Raw genomic sequence first — 22,990 nt, 5'->3', positions numbered from 1 at the left:
ACTGTTAATCAGGCTGAAACATTTTGTGACCAAGTTGCAAAACACCATATTAAGTCTGCAATTAACTTTCCTTTAAATTAATTTTTTAATGGTTTCCTCATTGCTGGGTTTCATAATCTCACTTATGGGCAGGCCAAGAATTATTGTCATTATTAAGGTTTTGACAGTTAGAAACTACAGGCAACATTTGCTTGGAAAGAACAGCATATTATTACATTGAGCCATTTAAAATTGTTACCAAGTTTTTGCAATAGCTCAGCCTCCATTAATTTGTCTGGCATTGAGAAAACAAGTTTAACATACATTACAGCCGCCGTATTTCTGAGAGGAAGTCTTAAAGAATAGAATCACGATCTTTTCAATTAGAAAGTATTCTTGACCAATTAACCTGCAGCAGGATTCATCTCTCTCTGAGGTTAATGGGAATTTACTAGCGAGAAGCACCCCCAGTGGATTCTGCTGAATATTAATTTTATTTTCATTTCAGATTTTAAGAAAAGAGTTGATACTATTTAGAGGGCATCTGGGGAAATCATATCATTTCAGATGAGTCTATGCCAGGCAGGAGCTCGAACGTTCACATCAAAGCTAGCTGAAGAGAAGGAAATTATTTTGAGGCAACATAGTTACTATTGTTTGGCTTTAATTGTATTAATTGGATTGAATGAGTTTGTGACCCAGAAGAAACCAGACTTTTAAAGTCATTATGTCCTGGGTAGAATGGGAGGGTTCCTAAAGACAAGTGATGGCCTTGTCTACAGAGAATGACCATCTAATGTTCATGGGAGCTACATGTATAATATGTCCCATTGATTAGCCTGGAAATGAAATGAACTATAACTTGGGGGAGTCACTATGTGAATGACAGAAATGTTCCAACATCACCATCATTGACAACAAACACTGACAACTAAAAAACCCTTTGGCTACTTGAATTTGGGAATATATATATATATATATATATGTATATATACATATATATATATATATATATATATATATAAATGTCTCTGGACACTCCCAGAACAGTGTATCGAAATGGAAATACAAAGAAAGACTAAGAATAATTAGGTAAACAAATTTGAGCCTGGCATAGGGCTGATATATATTCAAAATCTCACAATGTTTTAATAACCTAAAGAAAAAGGAACAAACGTTAAAGACTTTCAGAGTGTGTACTATTCGAGCTCTAAGTAAATGAAACCTCTTTTTGATGTTATTGTTATTGAGTAAATTACTTATGGTTCAATGAAGGCAAGGTATTAAGAGCCCTAAGTATTCAAACATTAACCAAAAATCACTTCCTCCAGTGTTCAACAATTTCTCAAAAGGCAAATAAAGACACAGGAAGGTTCAGTGATAGAGTATGCCGTGGTCGCTTGTGATTTTTGTAATGTCAAAGCCAGCTTGGAAAGAAAGAAAGGTTTTGCCATGACTTAAGTGCATGTAAGGTCTGAGCTTTGCCCTCCCCTCTGAACACCGCATTTACAGTCATCTCTGTTCAAAATGAAGTACACTGCATCAGAGTTAGTTCTCTGAGTTTAACTTTCTTCCTGTGCTGTCGCAAGGGGGGCAACAATTTGCATACAGAGCTGGCCATGCTTGTTTGGCGAATTCTGAGAGATTTGTATGGAAAGCCCATGAATAAAACAGCATCAGAGAGACCTCTGCCTGACCTTGGAGGTGGCGAGGGTGGTGGTGTGTGCACATGTGTGTGCTTAATTCTTGTTCTATTCAGTGCATCTTCTAGTTAGTGTGCAGGGGAAAAAGGCTGAGCAGTCTCTATTAATGTGTTTCCCCCTGCTGTCATTCCAGCATGGAATGTGCAGGTTTGAAAGGAGATGTTTTTAGTTCTGAACTCCTGAGCTGGGAGCTGTGTTTCATCTCTCTGTCCTCCCTACTGTGCAATGCTAGCATGCAGAACTCCCCAACTTACAGGGGGACTTCGACGCCTATTTCCACAGATAAAATGAATCTCTTGGCAACTTCCGATGTGTGGGGAATCATAATATACACTTGAAAACTGGAAAAGTATTTTACATACTTTTTTCCCAGTATTATTGCTGAAATTATGGTGGTGATGTTATTTAGAGGAGGGACTAGCTTGAAAAATAAGTATATGAACCAACTTGGATAAATAAGAGTCCCAATAATAATAGCAACCTTTTACTAAGCACTTACTATGTGCCAGACTATACTGGGGTTTCTCAACCCAATAGTTCTTTATTGCTTGGAGCTGTCCTATAGCTGCTGTAGGAAGTTTAGCAGCTTCCCTGGACTCTACCCATTTAATGCCAGCCGTATCTCCCCTCCTCCACCCACTTGTGACAACCAACACTGTCTCCAGACATTGCCAAATGTCCCAAGAGTATAAAATCACCCCTAGTTGAGAGCTGAGCTGCATGCTAAGCATTTGACAGAAGGTATCTTTTATACTTGCTGATAAACCTTTTAGAGAGATCCTGCACAAAGATGGCAAAGAACAGAGATAATCAACTCCAGCAAAAACAAAAACAAAAAGCAGTCAAAGTGAATTCTGCCCTAGGCAATGTGCCATGGCTACTCTGGATCAGAATTTGGCTTCCAGTTTTAAAATACGGTGCTAACAGGATGCAGTCTTTTATACTACATCAGCAAGAGTGTGGGTGAGAGGCCTATATTCAAACAATTCAACATCAGTGCTTACAGTTCAAATACAAACGAAATAATGGAGAGCACAAAGCCCTCAAGCGACTCTCTTTCTCATCACTGACTATGTGCATATGGTTTCCTTGATTTCTCAAAGGACGCAAGCTACACATTTGCCATGTTTCTGCATTAAACACTAGCAGAATACTTCAGAATCAGACACCACAACCAAGCTGTAATTGTAAGAAAAGTTCTAACCAAAAATGGCTGGTGGATTCATCATGCAATTTGCCAGCTTCCCTTTTGGCATTAGCAGTGAAGAGCTTTTAAAATTTAATTATTTCCCTCAATCGAAGACACCACTGATGGCAAGACAAGGCACTACATTTTGTATCACTAAGGAAAAAAGGGCTATTTTAATTAAATCATGGCATTCCATTGGTTGTTAGATCCATTCTCAGCACAGAGGGGTTCAAGTGTGAAAAAGACATGCATCTCAGGACTGAGAAATGAATCGACCGAGTGAATTCATGGTTGACAAGTGATGATGAAGTGTTACTTTTATTCTGATTATTTATTCTTTTTACTTCTGACCTTCATTTAAAAAAAAAAACACCTTTCTATAGGAATGGATTAAACAATTTTTACTCTGGAATGGTTCTGTATCATGGGACTACAGAGTCTTCACATGTATCAAACTGAATCAAGAATTTGCTGCCGATTTTTGAGTTAAAATTTCATGGGTATCCCTTATCTCTTGATCAAAAGCATCTAAACAAATTGAATGTGAACTTCTAAAAAAATGTTTTAAAATTTTAATGAGGATGTTTTCCAATATAAGCTTTCCTTTTATTGGAAAAATTTCCTTGACAAACTCAAGATTTTCAAAAGATGTAGAAATGAAACATTCCACTTTAAATCTCATAGCACCAATTTCGAGGGCGAGACTATGAAAATCAACATAGCCCGATATTCTATACGTCCTATTATCTTCAGATAATATGATGAGAAATGGAGCTAATTCTTCTTCCTACCGTGAACAGGAGATGACTAGAGTATAGTACCAGCAGAAAACAGAAGGACCAGACAGATATAAAATCTTCTAAACATTGTTGCAAATGGATAATCATTACTCTTGCTTCAATATCACTGCCTTAGGGATATTTCTGTTTACCAATGGATCATTAGTAAGCCAATAATCTTTAACCAAGCAGACAGTCTTTCTCCATTAACCACTGCATCTGATTATTTTCAGGCATACTTCTACATTGCATAAATTAGATTTTGCCCATGCAGCACCTTGTCTTGCCTGCTTTTATAATTCATTTCTACAAATCAAATCAGGGCATTACAAAGCTAGCCACAGACCATTACATAACTGTGTTTACTTGCATTTTCTACAAAGTTGACTAGACTGTTTTAAGCAATCATTTTGAACAGGTGCAGTCTTTTCTAGGGAGGCATTCTGATAATCCTATTACCTTATGTTCAAAACCCCACCCCAGGGTTCAAACCTAATCATCCCAGATTTGTAAGCAATTTTAGACTTCCCAACCAGATCACAGAATACTGGACTAAAACTCACCCTGTGTTTACCAATAAAGAGTGAAAGATTCTTTTAATCGTCTCTATATTGAATAAATTGGCCTATAAAATGAGCATCATTTCCATGCTCCAAACTTAATATTCAGCGCATGATGCAAATAGATAAGTAGAGGCCAAGGAACATAAAGAAAAGCAACAGAGCATGAAAGTCTACAAGAGGACAAGCTAATTAGTGCAGTATCTTCAATAATGTTAGCTGCGGGCTTATACATGAATTGAATAGCTCCCCAAATAAAAGGGCTGGAAGTTACAGATGACAGCCGTCACTTAGACAAACCATTAAGGATGACCAATATGAAACAATGCCTTGAAATCTGATCCCTTAGGGAAGCCAGAGGAGGAACTCGCTCTGGTTGGGCACTGAAGCTTTGATTGTTGAATTAAAACAGAAACAAAAACACACATGATCGTTAATGAGAGAGGCCTTGCAAAGGACAAGGCTACTCTGCTAGGGAATGATGCAGGTCATGTTTTACGTTTCTGTTAAGTGGCATATGGCTGGGCGGGGAGGGAGCGGCATGTGGGACAATGATGCCAGCTCAGAGCATTTGAGAAAAATTCACATTTCTAGAGGAATTTTCCATTAGTCATGTCGAAATGGAGAATTCCCAACTCCTCCCCATGTTAACACAGCCATCCAAAGCTTCTCTGAGGCTCCAGGCAATCAAGATCCAGGCTCTGAAAGAACCAAATCTCGAGCTTGCCAACCTGGAACCTACTTTCCTATTGATTCTTAGGAGCATCTGTATGATTCTCGGCTGCACAGGAGAATCACAAATTCAGTGAAAGCTCAAAGAGGCCAAAATCAACAGAGGGGAAGAGCAGCATTAAATACAGAATATATAAAACTGCACCTTATTATTTTTAAGCAAGCACCTTCAACCAAGCTGAGAGAATGTACAAGTGTAGAGTGAAGAGATCAGCTTCAAGGCTTACGTGTGAGAGACTTTGGTTCACACATCAATTATTCATAGGTAAACAGAAGCTTCTGAAAGTTCCTTGTTGAATACAACAGGGAAACTCTCTTACCCAGCTCCTGTCTAGATTACCAAAATGTTTAGAATTAGTGGAGTCTGACTGTAATTGGTTTCTTGGGAACTCACCCCCCTTCCCCGTCCAGTAGACACATCACATTCATCCAAACAAAATATTTCTCCTGAGAACCTCTTAGATTTAAGACCTCTGAACTTAGTACTCGGCATTCATTATTGCATCAAATCCTCAGAAGAGCTATATGAAGTAGGCTCGGGAAGGTTAAACAGATCACCCAAGGTCGCCTGGCTAGAAAATGCGAGAGCACTTCTCCTTTTGTCCCCCACCTCTGTTGTCCAGAAGCAAACAAGCAGAGACATATTCACTAATACTTCATACTGATAGCCCTTTCTTTAAGCATCTCAATTCAGACCCAATTACCGCCAGGTGGTCAGAGTCAAGCTTACTGCAGTCTGAGTTAGTGGTTGTTTAAGTGATGGAGGATATTAAAAAATGCCATCAGCAAAGTACTAAAGGGCCACTCTGTGCTCGATGTCTTACACCTACATCCACTACCACTTAGAATTCATCCTCACAACCATCCTACTGTGGCATTGTGCACGGCACCAAGGGCTGAATCCACTGGCCCAAGGTCTCCCCGCTAACAAGTATGCTGACATAGTGTTCCCTTCCCCAAGCTCCCCTCTGCAAAACCAAAACTGTGCAGAGAAACACAACCGACACTCTGGTGTCGGCCACGTGGCGGAAGGTAAGAAGGAAGCAGTCGTAAGGAGAAGCATTGCTCACCTGACTCCAGGCGCCAGCCTTCCATTTGGGGCATCTTCCTCCTCTGCACTTTCTGTGCCCATTTGGCTTAGCAAGGTGTTTACAGTAATCACTTTCTAAATGGCTTCCATCCTTTGCCATGCAGTAAACATTTCGTTGCTTATGCCCTCGACCACAAGAGACAGAACACTGAAATATAAAGCAATGGCAAGGTTGTTGTTGTGTGTGTGGTTTTTGTTTTTTGTTTTTTTTAAATCACATGGACTTTGATAAAAACCTGAGTCGTGAGATGTTAAGATCGTATCTAACGCGAGTCACCATCCCCCCTTTACCAGAGCCATTCTAGGTCATATCTCAAGGTTCCGCATGGCAAGAAGGTAGCACTGGGGGGGAGAAAAAAAACCGTCCGTAGCATTATAGGAGCAATCCTGGATAGTATTTTGGGTCACTCAAGAGTGTGGGCAAATCCTGACACTTTAGGCCAAAAATAAAGCCAATGAACCGGAAATTACCACAAAATTCTGATTTTAAGTCCTACTATGAATTCGTAAGGATTCCTGTTGCACGTTTCACTTCATTCAATCTCTGATCAAGATATTTCTTTAACAAAATGCCTTGTGATTCACTGATTTGGATAAAGGTGCATTTCCAAAATACAACTGTGTCCCATTTCCTAATTAAATGATTTAAAGGAACTCTTCTACCATTTTTCAGAGGATAAACTCTCATTTTCCCAGTCGGTTGGGAAGGAGGTGAAAAAGCCACGTTAGAAACTGAAAGGTAAGCTAGCAGGTAAGTCTGTGCCAATTTGGGGAGAGAGGCATTACCTTTCAACTTTGATCTGCAAGTTCACTGAACTGTTTTAAATGTGACCTTGTCTGACCACATCTAAGAAACTTGACTTTGATTTCAGATTAGGTTTCTCAGAAAGGTTTAGGAATCAAAGTGCCCATGGAGTCAGGACAAAAATTTGATATGACAGCTTCTTGTGGAACAGGCAAGAGGCTGGCCCCAGTGAGTGCACCGAGATATTCAACGTCCATTTGCCTCATTAGCGATTACAGAAGTCATTACCACTCGGATCATAAGCTTGCTGGCTCAGGTTTTCAAGACACATTATTTCCCAATATAACGTTCTTGACTTTTAGAGGGAAATGAGTTTCAGAATGAAGAACAAAATGTGAAAATGCAATGAAAACAGATTTCAAGTGTCATTTCCTTCTATTCAATATTTCTTATTTCCCTCACTAACTCTGTGATTTTGTTAACTTAAATTACCAAAGTGCCCTTTTATGCCCCATAGATAAATAGCGCCCTGTAAAACACAGAGCCGAATATTAATCCAACTGCTGTTACCAAGCATGTTCAAAGTTCTATCGTTCATAAATGTGCCAGACATCTTTCTCCAATAAGCACAAATCATTACAAACATTTCAATAGTAGCTAGTAGATGATTTTGCAAAATGTATATTAATAGGTTTAGCTGTGACTTTTTACATCAGGAAATGGAAACATTGCCAGTTGCATTTGAGCTCCATCTTATGAGAGTATTATGATTTGGAGTTGTCATTCTGGAAATCTTTTTTTTTTTTTTTTTAAGAGTAATTTATTTATTTATTTGTGAGAGAGTGTGTGGAGGGGTCAAGGGGGCAGAGGGAAAGAGACAGAAAGTCTTAAGCAGACTTTGCACTGAGAGCACGGAGCCTGACGTGAGGGAGAGCACGGAGCCTGATGTGAGGCTCGATCTCATGACCCAGAGATCACAACCTGAGCCAAAACCAAGAGTCAGATGCTCAACCGACTGCACCACCCAGGTGCCCCTGGAAATCTTAATAGAGTACACAGTGTAGAAGGAAGGAGACCAATTTAAATATTTATAACAAAACAAAAACAACCATCTTTCAACCTACAATGCTTTCATGTATATAATGCCTTGGGACATAATTCTGGAAGGTTTTTAGAATGAAGCTCCTAGGGACACCTGGGTGGCTCACTGGTTAAGTGTCCATCTTCAGTTTAGGTCGTGATCACAGGGTCTTGGGATCAAGCCCCACATCCGGCTCCCTGCTTAGCAGGGAGTCTGCTTCTCCTTCTCCATCTGCCCTTATCCCCCCACTCGTGCTCTCTCTCACTCTCTCTCTCTCAAATATATAAATAAAATTAAAAAAATAATAATATGAAGCTCCTAGAAATATTCCTACAAACCAATGGTCTAAGGACTTGCATACAGAATAATCTCTACTGTTAGTGACTAATTTTAATATTCAGAAACTTTACTTTGACAGATAACAAAGGGGCATAATTTGAATTTAGGATGAATTCATTTGTTCATTCAACAAACATTTCAGTGCCTACTATATGTTTCAAAATATATGCAAAGGGCTGGGAACATAGTGATGAGCAAATCTGACTGTGCCCCGCCCTCATGGATCTTCCAGGCCAGTGAGGGAGACCAACATCAACCACATGTTGACAGAAATAAACGTGCGCTTAGTAACGGAGAGGAGTGCTCTGGGGGAAACAAGCTGCAGGGGTTGCAGGAGGGCTCCCGAGGTTTCCCCCAGGGCCAGGCCATGCAGAGCTCACAGGTCCTAATCATCTATCTAGATTTGGAAAGCACTACTGAGTTTTAAATCAGGGCAAAATATGGTCTGATGTTTGCTTCAAAAATTCTACCCTGACTGCTGAGTGGACAATGGATAGGAATACAGCATGAATGGAAACAATAAAACTGCTCAGGTAGCTACTGCATTGGTCCAAGCAAGAGATGATGGTGTTTCTTTTCTTTTCTTTTTCTTTTTCTTTTTTTTTTTAGAGGAAAAGAGAAGTGGGGAGGGGCAGAGGGTGAGGGAGAGAGAATTTTAAGCAGGCTTCATGCCCAGTGCAGAATCTGATGTAGGGCTTGATCTCACAACCCTGAAACCATGACCTAAGCCAATATCAAGAGTCAGATGCTTAACCGGCTGAGCCACCCAGGTGCCCCGGTGATGGTGACTCTAAAGAGGGTGCAGAGTGCTGGGGTGGAGGAAGTTGGTGGATTTAAGAAATATTCTTTTGAGGGAGAAATGGTGGATCAGCTGTGGGGTGCAGGGGAGAAGGCAGACTCAGGAAGGACTCTCAGGTTTGCAGTATGGCTAACTGGATAGTGATGACACTTACAGGGATGGGGAAACAGCACTGGGAGTCAAGGATATATTTATTTGTAGGAAACAGACTGAACTCTAAAGGTCTGCATTCATGGGTGCGAACTGGCTTAATTAGGGTGAAGAAACAGGCATACCTGGAAACAGAGGAACATGGGTGAACTTACAGCAAATCGACCCATAGGGATAGTCATTTCAATATATAAGTAGTACAAACAACCTATCCTTTAATATGAAGGGGGGGGAAGAGAGTTGATGGAAATGGCAATTCAGTAATCTGCCGTGGCATCAGGGGGACAGTCTAAAAGGAGGCAGCAATCTACAGAGGCAGAATTAGAAAAGGCTCAGCATTCTCACATTCATTCATGGCCAGGCACTGCTCTAAGACTGTACATGCATTGTCTCATTTAATCATCCCAATAACCACAGAGATAGGTACTAGGATTGGAGACAACTGGTGTTTCCAAACTGGCGTAACCACAGTGCTTTCTATATACATCTCCCCCCATGATTCCACCGCAAGCGGACAGATGTCTATTGAGAACAATAATAGCACAAGGAAAACAGATCAATTATCACCATCATCACTGATAATAATTCATCCGAGAGGCACGGCTGGTGCAACCAACATCTATTGCCCGTGAAATGAAAATGGAGGAAGTAGATTCCAAATCTGATGCCTTAAAATCCAGTTATTTGGGGATTTGAATGGAACCAACTTGGAAAAAAAAAGAATGCAATACTTCAGCATGACTCACTACACATATTATTTGCCTAAAATTAAGATCTAAAAGTGATAAGGAAATCCTCAAGGTAACTAATCATAAAAACCACTTCTCATTTCATGCTTTCTAACTTACCAGTGAAGAGAAGCAGCTGCTTGGGGGAAATTTTCATATCTAACAGGTTCATTAGTGGGTCTATTATGATTTCCTAAAGAAGTCATTTTGATAATCAAATAAACACAGGTTGCAGCTCTTATATTCTGAGGGAAATTTCCATCTGATCATTTCCAGCCTTTTCCAGGCACTGACTTTGGCATCAATGTGTGACACTAAGATATGACAGCTAAATTCAGTGCATCACCTAGTATGGGCTATTTATTGGCCACATATCTGAGGGGTCTTGGTCAGTGGAATGTTTAAGTCCTTAAATGTGCAGCCGAAATAGCCTCCTAAGTTGCCCATTGGACTCTAATGTTTGTTCCTTTGGAGAAACAACCCAACCTTCTTGAGAGAATACATTTCCCCCAGCTTTGCACAACACTCCTCAACAATGTGGTGTAATCTCTGCTTGCTACTTAGAAATATCAAGGTCAGTATCCCAAATGCCTGGGCTTTGGGGCTTTTGTTTCTGTGAGGCCATTCACAGGGGATGTTTAATGTGAAGCTTTGTTCAGCTGCTGCCTCAACACTTTCCACTAAGGTCTAAGAGCTTGAAATCCTCACACTTCAACTCATCTGGTGGACACGACACTCAAGGCGTGGGCAGCCTTTTCGTAATCTCTACTGAGGGCTTCTCTCTCTCGAGTGGTAGCTCTAGTTATGGTGAACCTCAGGGTCTGGTGTGCTGCCCCTGGCATGGGGGATGCCCTGCATCAGTCCTTTCACTTATATGGAGGGGCGTCGTCTCTCAGACATTAAGAAGCCAGCAAACCACCCCAGTGTGTCTGCCTGGATAAGAAGGGCTGAGGACCTAGAAAGAATGAGACTCCTGGGTTGCCAAGGCAGCTTCGAATCTTAACATCCATATGAAGATGGGAGAGTATCTGGTTAGGAACTAAGGAACTAAGAAGGAATAAGAAAGGCAGGTGGAGGTCAGGGATGCACACAGAATCTGGCCAGATGGAAGCTTCTCGATGGGGCTGGGTGATGCTGGGGCTTAAAGGAAGCCACAGAGGGGCCAGGGTATAGACCAGGGCTGCCCAGTATAGCAGATGCTCGCTACATAGGGGTTAATGGATGGTCCAGGAGAATAGCTCTAGCAGAATGTCTGGCACTGTTCTGTATATCTAGGTGATTTCCAGCTCCAAGGGATCTAGAACATATGAGACTCCATTTATGTGCCATGTGTGATGGAGGATACTATGCTGGTCAACTAGTCCATATTTCCAACCACAGGACTGGCTGCCAGCAGGTTAGGAATAAGGAAGAACTGAAAGGCCAAGAGGAAGGACATACACTGCAAGCCATTACCAAATTAAGTCAAGATTCTCCTGCTGGAAGGATTTTTGACAATCAAGTAGCTAACCATCACTCTGGGACTGGTGAGCAGATTTCAGTTTTGAGAGAGGACACTGTACTAATCCTTATTTGCCTTGCCCTTGTGATCCCGTAAAATATGAAAGTCACATCCAAATCCCTGCATTTTAAAAAAAATGTTTGGTTGCATCTTTTACTAACAACAGCTCTTTCTGATTCTATTCTCATTTTGCTTTTGTTTACCAAAACATAAAGTCAAGCCTCGCCTGAAAAGCAGGCTGTCAGCAAGGACGCGAGGCTTGCAGCCAAGGTTCAGGACTGCCTTTGCCAATTACGGTGATGAATGAAGTGAGTGTGCGGGAGCATCACATGATCAGGAGAGGCAAAACCAGCCAGCACACACTCTCCCCCACAAGCCAGGATGAGAGCACAAAGACATAGACTGGGGGATCAGAGCGCCCAACACGGCTCAGTGTGGGGGCTGGAAAACCACGGGGCTTGCCACCTAGGAAAAAGACAGTAGCTGCCACTCACACATGTTTATGTACTGCCTTCCACACTGGAGGCAGCCAACAAATAATTATGGAAGTGAATGAACACATGAAATACATAGCCATTAGGGAAGTGTACTAGAAACCAAATGTCGTGTTTTCCTAAATGTCACAAAGAAAGAACCACCCGGAATCTGACCTACAGTGTGAATGCTGAACTGATTTGGCACACATTTTTGAGATTCAAAAAGGCCACCCCAGGACCCCTCTTTCAGTTGGAACAGAACTACTGGAACTCACACCAGCTACCTTCTATTGAACCCTTACTCTGAATGAAAAACTAAGCTGAAGGACACTGGCTTCTGCCATTTAATCCCAACGGCAACCCTGTGACTTAGATGCTATTAGGATTCCTTTTTCCAGATAAGGAGAACCAAAGAGGTGATATTACTTGCTCAGGGTCACAAAGCCAGGGAGCAGCAGAGTTAGTCTTCAAATACCGCACCTCCTGGGCTCCAGAACCACCACTTTCTTCCTTAAACTATACTGAAGAAAGGGCTTGGTTAAGAAAACAAGCTGTTTACCCCGACTTACCCAAGGCAACAACAAAAAAGCAAGGACCTCAAAGAAATGTCTCTTGAGACTATTCTAGAAGCCTCTGATTCCTCAGTGCCTCAGGAAGACAGTACTGGTACAATGTTAGTATTTCTGACTTTTATTACTTTCTTCACAGCATCTTTAGGACCCTGGGAAGAAAGACACTTAGAGTACCAATATACAATCACATAAATAAAGGGCCAGATTTGCCTTTGGCTGAAGCCACACCCTGACTTTCTCCTGGCCATTTTTCAGGGTTTCTTCACCCTGTGGGGTCTGCCTGATGCCACATGGCAAATGGCGGCTTCTGTTCCCTGGTCAATGAATAGCTCTTTGCACGGTCATGAATGGAAGGCTGCGGGTTGTCGATTTGGACCTGCCAATTCACTAGGACTAATCTCTCAAATGTTTGTGCTGTAAGGCATTTCAAAGATGGCTCAGTCCATCTATTTATCTTATAAATTCAACACTAGAGAAAAGGAGACATGGCGAGCCCAGTCACACAGCAAGGAAGAAGTAAGCACAGGCTTAGGATGCTGAATACCTGTACCCAGCACAGAACCGTACCCCCGGGGACTTGTGGCCAAGTACTGGTGTTCTTCACGTCGCTCAGGAACCATGGCTAACCAGTCACCCCGATTCTTCCCAGGTCAGTCATGCTCACAAAGAGCTAGCATGATAAACAGGGACAGCAAGGCAGGCGTCGATTTTACCACCTCTGGCTTTGATGGATGGCAGACACCCATAGGAACAAGAGTGAGCGATAACAACCTCCCGTTCCAAGCTACCAGTGAAGAACAAATTCCAACGGGTGGGACATGCATGAGCGGCAGCACAGGAAACAAAGCTCCCTGCTTGTCTTCACCTTGCTCTAAAACACCGCAAATTAAAGGCATAGGTTTTGGAGTCCGGCACCCCTAGGCTGACACGCCGTCTGCCATTTTACTTTGGTGCCATTTGGGGCAAATTACTTAACCTCTCTCAGCTCAGATTTGTTCTCTGTAAAATGGGGACCACGGCACCGTTGACACTCAACAGAGTCACGTCACAATTAAGTGGGACACCGCATACAGTCAGAGCTCTTGGTGTTCCGGCCGAACAATGTACAAATCATTACACGTTCCCTAACACCACTACTACTATTTCTATTCAGCAGAGTCTTTTAGAATATCTCCCAACACGTGGATAGAAAGGGGAGTGTTTTTTTTAAAAATCCAGGTTAACTAATGGAGTCTCTGAGATGAGCATTCTCACATAGACGTTTGCTGAGTGAAGGAGGGACTTGGGCAAAAATCTCACCCATGTGAACAGGGGAAGAGCTTTCCTCTCCAAAGGTCCCAAAGCAATCCACACAGCAGACATCAATGTGGAGAACTCCTCCTGTACTAGTGCCCTTTTCACTCTTTTCAACTATTTCTTATTAACACGGTCTCCCTGGCCACAGAAGACAGGAAGACGAGTAAGAAAAAGAAAGACCCCACATCCGAATGCCACGTCTTTTTCCTACTCCACCGTTTCCTGCTCACACGTATTATCTCAAGAACTACTTATGTTTCTCATTTGCTTCTTGGGAGGTTAGTCCTTGAATGTCCCGAAACACAGCCTCCACACCAGTGACCACCATTACCGAACAGCCGCGCCCTCCCTTCCCGGCTCTGCTGAGCTCCGCCTTGGCAGTGGTCACAGTCCTTTGTGACCTGCGGGGTGTGAGCACAGTGAGGGCTTCTCACAACACAAGAATGGCTCTGGACGGGGGGCGTCGGGGGACCAGAATGACTGGGGCGGGAGAGAGAGCTCTGCCAGCAAACAAGGGCTGTGACTTCAGGGCGTAAAGCCAATGTTGACAGGTCTGCCTGATGGCTGTTTCTGGCCAGGACCACCATGGCACTTATTACCATGAAAAGGAGCTGAGAAAGCAGGAGATTGGCAGGGAACACCAGGGAAGAAAGCAGATGCGGGAGTCACGGTCATCCCAGCCGGATGGGGCGTTAGGCCGCTCTTCCATCCCCACCGCCCCCATCACCGACAGCCTCTGCAATACTACAAAGGTCGAAGACTATGGGAGAAAAGGCACTAAGAGTCACATGTCAGAGCTTGGAGCATGCTTGAAGGCTGCTGTCAATACGACAGCCAAGTAGGTGGCCCTGCATATGCCTCGCACGGGGGATGGCAGGGCCATGCCAATACGGGGACACAGTAGGAAGGGCTCATGCCCTCCGCCTCCCCATCCGCCCCAAGAATGATGAGGCACAGGGCTCTGCAGCTACCCCCTCCCTACCTCATAATGAAACAACTTCATATGAGAGGAGGGGACATGAATATTCACGTTAAATAGAACAGCATATGAAATTCACTATGCAAGTTGCAAAATCCAAATTGAGGTTCTTTTTGTTCTGCAAGAATATTAAATATTATGATGCTTCTCCCCATCGAGACAAAAACCAAAAACCAAGACAATCTGCAAGAGCAACGCCCGGTGAATTTTATCACAGCCATATCCACTGGTGCCCCCTGGAAACCGAGGCATAGTACATCACCTGGCCCTGTGGTCCCTAACATGCCCTCTGATTCCCCATTTTCAAGCACACTGACTATTTTAATTCTTTATAACCTGACTTCAGCAGAATAATGATATTGGCATCTTTCAGGTGAAGATGGTACAAGGACCCACCCTTTGTGCTTGCCACGGGATTGTTCATGAAGGCAGTCTGGAAGACGGAGGGATAGTGGGTGAGATATTTGTGCCAGGATCCTTATTCTCAGCTATTGCAAAGGTGAGTGACGAAGTATCTGAGTAATTGGTGGAAAAGCTATGGTTGAGGGATGGGTGACCAGAACTTCTTGGCACTCTGAAGGTAGACCATGACTGAGGCAGCCTGGAAATGTCATTCTGCTAGAAGATGACAATGTTTGGGGACACCCCCTCATGACTTACACTAGTGTCACAGACGGTCAGAAACAGACCTGGGAAGCTGAAGTCACCTTTGGGAATGCCTCCATAGAGAAGCAATCCATGTGGGTTCTCTCTGGACTTTCATCTACCCAACTGATGTCCAGCCCTTAAACCTCTTCCTCTTCCCAAACAACTAGTCTATCTGCCTTTCAGTCATTGAAAAGACACCAGGACAAAGTTCACACAATGCCTCTTCCAGTCTTGCTTTCTCTGTATAACTGGACCTTCCTCCATTGGTTTGGTGTGAAAGGAACATCTTTACATGCCAACATGTCAAACATCTTACACTGAAAAATTTACAACTTTTTTGGGAGGAAGTAGTTTATGTAATTAGTTTGCTTTTGGGTGGATATGAATACTACTCAAAAACTGAGATGTGCATACATATCTGAGTCTGTATCCAGAGAAATATATCTCAGCAGAAGGGAAAAAGCTTATCTTAACCATTATTGAATGAGATGCTCATCCTCCAACTTTGCATTGCTCTATTGGGAGTTCAGATAGGACCGAGTTGCTGTCAAGAGGCACTATTCGTCCTTGTGGCTTTTCTTGTCTTCCCTTCCTGCTTACCATTTGGTAAAGAAATAGCTCAAAATGCCATTATGAAAGGATGAGATGAGAAATAAAACCAGCTAAAATGTAAATGGTTAGAACATGAAAGACTTGGCATTAGAAGGGGCTAAAATTAGGTTGATGGTTATATGTGAATTTAAATTATTCCTACACTATTCTGAGATCTACTCAAATGGAAACTCAAGGGTTGGGGCAGAAGAAGGTGGTAGTTATGAATTTGGTTTTGGAATCATTCAGACCGGGTTTGACCAGTACTATCTCTTCTTTTGTGATCCTACGCAAAACGCTTAACCACGGCAAACCTCTCTTTCCAATTCTGCTCAACAGAGGCATGAAATGATGGTGAATAAGCATCTCAAACTTAACATGTGCAAAGCATAAGCCCTGGTCTTCCTCCACAAACCCCTCCTTCCTATAGTCAGTCCTCTTCATTTCAGTCAATGGAAACTCCATCTTTCCGCTTATTCTGTGCATAACATTTGGAGTCATTCCCACTCCTCTTTCTCTCACACCCCATATCCCAACTCTCAGCTAATCCTTAGGTACTTCTTTAAAAATACATCGAATCCCACCAATTCTCACCACTTCCACTGTGAACATCTGACCCACTCACTCATGGTCTTCCCCCATCTGACTCATTGCAGTGGTGTTTCCTAATGGTCTCCCTGTTTCTACCTTTGTGCTTCCCATAGTTTCCTCTAAATTCAGAAGCCAGAGTCAGTCTTTTAAAACAAATGCATGCTCCTACTTAACTTTCCTCCCCACAATGGCTTCCTACCTCATTGTGTGTAAGCAAAAATCCTTCCAAAAGCCTGAGCCTTCCTTCCCCATCCCGTGATTTACCCCCATGTTCCTCTATTTCACCTCTAATTTTATATCCTACCATCCACCCCCTCTAATTCAGCCAAACTGGCCTCCTTGCTATTGCTAAGATGTGCCTGGCATACTCCTGTCTCTGGGTCTTAACCCAGAATACTCTTCTAGATATCCACATGGCTTGCTTTTGTATTTTCCCGTATCTCTGTTCGAATGTCACCTTCTTAATGGAGACTTCCCTGACTTCCTTAAATGTACAGTTCCCATCCCATCCCCTCTTCCATGCTTTTTTTTTTTAATTCCTCTTCTCTAAGAAATTTTGTCCACTGCTGTATCCCCAGGGGCAAGAGTAGTGACTGGCTTACAGGAAACATTCAAATACTTATGGAATACCCAAGTCAATGCATGAATGAGTGAATGAATAGCATCTCAAAGAACCTAGAGCCACTTATCTCACAAGAATTTTTAAGGATTAAGTAAGCATCCTGCACAATGCTCAGTTCATTGTAGGGACCAAATAACTATTGTTCTTTCCTATCTCCTGTGTCTTTTCAGTCCAAAACTGGCTAAGTACTCTTGTGGTGAAATATTTAATTCATAATTACAGAACTAAATACTGCACAGGGGACACCTAAAAGGAAGGTTATCTGAGGATGTAATATAAGGCAAATTGACAGCAAATGACAGAAGCTAGGAACTCAGAATACTATTCTGCCCTGCAAAGGCAAGACTATTGTTGAAACTTGGCTCTAAGCCATTGACATCATCCTATACCCTGAGTGACTTTGAGTCATGTAATGTGGTTTTTCTCCCCCAACAAAGATGTCACCTTAGAATGATACTTTTTCCCAGATGGAAAAATGTAAATATATGGACTGAAAATAAACTATGAAGAAATGTATGGACACAAATGGGTTCTACATAGGTTGGGTATTTTCTATCTCTATTCTGGCTGGAAACATCTGAAAGCAAAAAACTGAAGACTCTCACTGCTGTTCCAAAACAGTGTGTCTCAGTTTGATCCTGATTTTTTCTTTTTTTACTTTCATTTAAGAAAAGGCTCTCAAAGTATAGGATATCCAGAGCTGCAAAACCAATATCAAGCCTGAGATTTTGTAACTGTAGAGCGAATTTGATAGAAATGAATCATTGCCACCATCCTGTACACTCTCTACAAACAAGCCACCGCAAGCCTCTCTATTAAGTGGGGTAATTTTTACCCAAGTATTAGGATCAGGTTGTGTCGAGAAAGACCTAGTTTTCTTCGTCCAGCAGACTTTTCCTTAAAAATGTAGCAATTGTCATCACACTAGGGTGCGGTATGATGGGGGGAAGCTAGGTCCTTTCGGAGCACTGGTTGGGGAATCCTGGGTGACCAAGCCTAATTTCTGGGTTCCTTTAAAAATTATTTAAAACCAAGTGAATTGTTAAAATTGTCCTGTTTAAAAGTACAAATATGCAGCTACCTCCCACTTCGATAAGTAAAATAAACAAAACCAGGAACCTGGCTGAAAACCCTTGGAAAACACTCAGATACTAAGGACTCAGCTTTAGTGGCTTTTAAAAAGCAGAGAACTAAACTGGTTTCCACTTGGTTTCCACTTGTTTCTTTCATGTGTCACAAATCAAAATCGGTATTTCTAGACATTTTGAAAGCCCTACTGGAGAGGGAGTGGGAAAGCATGGAGCTTGGGAGTCAGTCAGGTCTGGCTTCAAGAATTTCTGACCATATGATGCTGGGAAACTTATTGCCTTCTGACAGCTCAGTTTTCCTACCTGCATAATGGACATAACAAGGTCGATTTTGCAAAGATTTTATGAGGGTTAGCAATAATGCATACAAAGCCTCAGGCCCAGGGTTTGGCTCGCCGAAATGTTCAGTAAATGGGGGTCTTTGCTATTATTTCTCCACTTCCAGTCAAATTATATAATTATGATTAGGCTTATAATTCAGGCTATAATTAGATAAAAGGCAAAAATCAATTTCTAATTTTAAAGTGCTTTTTATATAGCTAGTCCATTGGAAATTTAAGGTTCCAGTTAATTCCGGAAGGTGGCACTCATTTGCCTTATGGAGAACCATCTCTTCTAAATTGGGCACCAGTGTACTTATCTTCTAATAACATTTTCTTTGGTCTCCCATCAAAAAAACTTTAAACATTGTGGGACAAATCCGATATTTCATTAGCACTTAGGTCCTACCATAAAACTTCTGAGGTTGATGACAGTGTCTTGGGGTTATTTTGCTTGCCTTTTCTCTACTGATAGGTTTCTCTGGTCCAAGAGCTTTGGAGTCACCACTAGTGTTTATGGGTCATTGTTAGTGACCTTTTGGAAAGAGAAGTATTGAGATTGATTTTCATTCTAGGGCCAGGAGATGCAGCATCTCAAATGTTCTCTAACCCACCCTTCTCAGAGCTAAGCCTGCTATTCTGAGGGCATATATGTGTGTGCACTGTGGAGGCTGCAGTGGGTAAATATATAACACTTGCCTCCTGCTAAAGCAGGAAAGATTTGCCAACTGGGAAAGGGAAGGTATGGAGAGGTAGAGCTTCAGAAACTTTCCTCCTCAGAAATTCATGTACTGAAAAGCCAATTTAATGCCACACGTCTGGAGAAACTGATCACCTACGTATGACTTCCTCTTAAGGATTTAAAAAAAAAGTGGGAAATAATTGAGAGAATTGATGGTGAAAACCTGGCGATCTCTACAATATAACAGTTTATCTTCCCAGAAAGGAGAAAGGAACAATTTTATAACCTTAAAGAATTCTCTGACTTAAAAAAAAAATGGGAATTTGGTATCAAACACATTTAGGAAATGCTGCAGACTATACCCACCTAATGCCCATTAGAATATGGAAAGAAAAGTTCTGCTGTAAGAAATCCATAGAACTACAGGGAGGAGGTGATGTGACCCCCCCCAGGGGATGTGGCAATGTTCAAAGACATTTTTGGTTATTACAACCAAGGGGATATACTATTGGCATCCAGTGGGTAGAGGTTAAGGTTGCTGTTAAACATCACACAAGGCACAGACAAGCCCCCCAACAAAGAATTACCTGGTCTCAAATGTCAACAGTGCTGAGACTGGGATATCCTGATTCATACCTATTTACAACCCATGAGATACTTTCTGTACCACTGCCTTAGTCTCCAATCAAAAACACAGTCTGCTACTTCCCAGATAAAATGCAAACTAGGAATTCATCCTGCCTTTAAAAAGTATCCAAAAGAAAAACCTAAATATTCAACTCTGACACCAATTCCTCGATCTAGCTGGACCATTACATATGCACAAATTCTATCATGGATGAGGGAAACACGGACTGCTTGGAAACGTAAAGCTAAAAGCAACAAATACATATAACTTATCAGGGCTATCAGAACAATCCAAATATATGAACATGTTGGAGTAGCCCTTGTTTTCTTAGAAACACCCATTCTCATTGATGCCTTTTTTTCCAAAGTTGGTCACTCCAGCTGAACTTGCCACGCAGAATGTCTCTGGATTACATTGGACACATTTGTACACATTTATAACAACCCCCTTCTCCCCCCTCCAGAAAAAGGGTGAGTGACACTGCTTGTGGGTTTGCAAATTCAGTCCAGTAAGGCAACTTTGAGATCTCATACTTTCAGCTCAGCCTTGAAAATCTTTGACTGACCTTGATGGCTTCCTGGAATCCCACATAATATTTAATGGGAAATTCAACTCTCCACAGAGAATTGTTTTCTAATAGCTAAACAGTATCATTCCATGGGGCTTGCAACTGTGACCTCAACTTTGACTTTTGATTAGGATTCCTCCCTCTCCTCACCAGATGTCTCTTCAGGCTTCCTCAAGCTTGGCACTATTTCAACATTTTGGGTGAGATAATTCTTTGTTATTAGGGGCTACGCTGTGCATTGTAGGATGCTTATCGACATCCCTGGCTTCCATCCATTGGAATTCAGTAGCACCCCTAATCTATTTGTGACATTTGTCCCCAGAAATTGCCTAATGTGCACTGGGGGGTAAAAATCACCCCCAATTGAAAACCACAGAATTATCCTAAGGTTTTCAGACAGTCCAACAAGCTCTCAAAACTGAATTGATTTTAACTTACTTGTTGGGGTGGGGCCAGAGAGCTTTTTTTGGTGGATGGAAGTGGTAAAGGGCCTGCTGAACATCCATCCAAGATGATCAAGGTCTCAGACTAAAAGGGTTGGGAAGTCCTGGTCTCTAGAGAACGTGACATGTACAACGTGAACCCGATCCCCACACACAGCAATGAAGACCTCAACGACAATGAACAAACGTGCTCTTCTGCACAGCACCTCCTCCCTGACATCATGCCCCTGGCCTGCCACCGCTAAGGGGTTCCCGGATATTTCACAACTGATGACGAGGAGACCAATGAGAAGGAAATCATGATTTCACCTAAAAAAGTTCAAATTGCAATGAAATATGTGAGTTGGTTGGTTGAAGGCTTTTTATTAGATGCAAGGAAAATAACACACATTTTTGAAAAAAAGAAAAGAAAACCTCTTAGTTTTCAAAGGAATCCGGGCTTTACTGGGGAGCAGTAGATTAAAAAAAAAAAGGTGAGTCTGCATACAGCCAAGTATTTACTGGAATTTACTGGCAAGGCTTACAATGAAAGCCTGGGTTTCCCTGGGGAGAGGGGAGCAAAAAAACCCCACATCATTCCCAGGGGTCTTTCATTTTAGCTGCATGGGTGGGAGGGGGCTGAGGGAGGAAGGGAGATGGGGACAAGGAGAAGAGAAAGTCATGGGAAAGAAGCCAATGAAAAACTAGGAAAGATTCTGTTTTTGCTGAGCCCTGGCTGCAGCCCTCACTTTTATTATGATGTGATAGTATAAATCTGAGATTGAAAACAGCTTCCTAAAATATGTCAGAATTTTTAAAGTCCCGAAATAAATCCAGACCTACTCTTCACTTCCTTTGAAGTTAAATACACACTCTGAACCTATTTGTGTTTCTTTAAGAAATTTTAACAATAACTTATTTTGAAATATATCAAACCTACAGAAAAACTGCAAGGTCATCACAAAGAACTCCCTTATCCAGGTTTTCCAGTTGCCAACATTTTACCACACTTGCTCATTCCTCCCTCCCTATATAATAATGGTATATATGTATATATGAGTGGCTTGTAGACATAAGGTCCCATCATCTCCAAAACTCTACTTTCCCCAAATCAAGGACACTCTTCTACATAAATACCATACAACTCTCCAGGTCAGGAAGTCACTATTGATTCACCACCAACATCTGATCCTCTGTGTTTCTTTTTAAATATTCCCTCATACAGGTTAGCACTTTATATCCATATTTCTAGGCCAATGCAATCAGGATTTCAGCTCCTGAGTAGCTGGGCCCAGTCATTCATTCATCTTAATATTGTTTATTCTATGCCCACTTTGAGTAAAGGCAACAAGCTTAAACAGTGGGCCTGTTCAGCCCAAAGGAGATTAAGGTTTGGGGCAATTAAATAAGTGATTTGGTTAATAGGTTTTCACTTGAAATGTGGTGACTCTATTTCTTCCTTTGTTTTAGCTAAGAAGAAGAAAGCAAACCCACTGTTTTTTCCATTATATTTTCCCTCTCTTTATCTCACACAGTTCCCAAACCATAGCCAAGTCTTATCCTTCACCTGCCATGTGGATGGAGGAATACGTGGTTGGGACAATGAAGGCTGAAGAAAGGAACAGAACCCAAAGTGGTGGACTGTCCTACCAATGGGAACAGAGAAGATGCAGCATTGCCCAAAGAAGAGCTTAGTTTTAGCTCAAGAAACAGTTTGGAAGACATCTCAATGCATTTGATGGGTTTTATTTCAGCCAGAGAGCTTTTAGGGTGAACTCACTTTTTAATAAATTTTAATGTCATTATTCACTTGTAGGGCAGCAGGTTATATTCTACAGCAAACCTTATCACCACAAACATCTGCAGATCCCCTAACTGGCTTCGACAAAATCTGATCTATTGTCCCGATTATCTACAGATCCACTGAACAAAAAACAAACAAACAAAAAACTTAGATTTATTACCCCAGGTTATTTCATTTCTCTTTGTATATTAAAACGTCAGACATATCACCCAATGAGTGTCTATTAAATATGGGACGCCTTTTTTCTCAAAATCTCCTAAAAACCTAAATTTTGCTCTTTACTTGGTTTTAATTTTAAGAGAAACAATTTTTTCATATTCATCCCTTC

General features: G+C 41.8%; 1 protein-coding gene and 1 long non-coding RNA gene across 4 annotated transcripts in view; one reads left to right on the top strand and one right to left on the bottom strand.

Annotated features, from left to right (window-relative positions):
* The window catches only part of ADAMTS9 (ADAM metallopeptidase with thrombospondin type 1 motif 9), a 163,154-nt gene that overhangs the window by 38,611 nt on the left and 101,553 nt on the right, over positions 1–22,990 (bottom strand). For all 3 annotated transcript variants that reach the window (XM_078076296.1, XM_078076312.1, XM_078076301.1), the window contains one exon: positions 6,013–6,180. In XM_078076296.1, coding sequence (XP_077932422.1) covers positions 6,013–6,180 — 168 coding nt within the window. The remainder of the gene's footprint in view (positions 1–6,012; positions 6,181–22,990) is intronic.
* Positions 15,090–22,867, top strand: LOC118551368 (uncharacterized). Its single transcript, XR_004925032.2, has 2 exons — positions 15,090–15,197; positions 22,394–22,867. It is a non-coding gene; the product is annotated as an uncharacterized LOC118551368 (long non-coding RNA).

The sequence above is a fragment of the Halichoerus grypus genome, chromosome 1, assembly GCF_964656455.1.
Source record: "Halichoerus grypus chromosome 1, mHalGry1.hap1.1, whole genome shotgun sequence".
Lineage (NCBI taxonomy): Eukaryota > Metazoa > Chordata > Mammalia > Carnivora > Phocidae > Halichoerus > Halichoerus grypus.
Note: the sequence above shows the minus strand (reverse complement) of the source record. Positions and strands in the feature narration are given on the sequence as shown.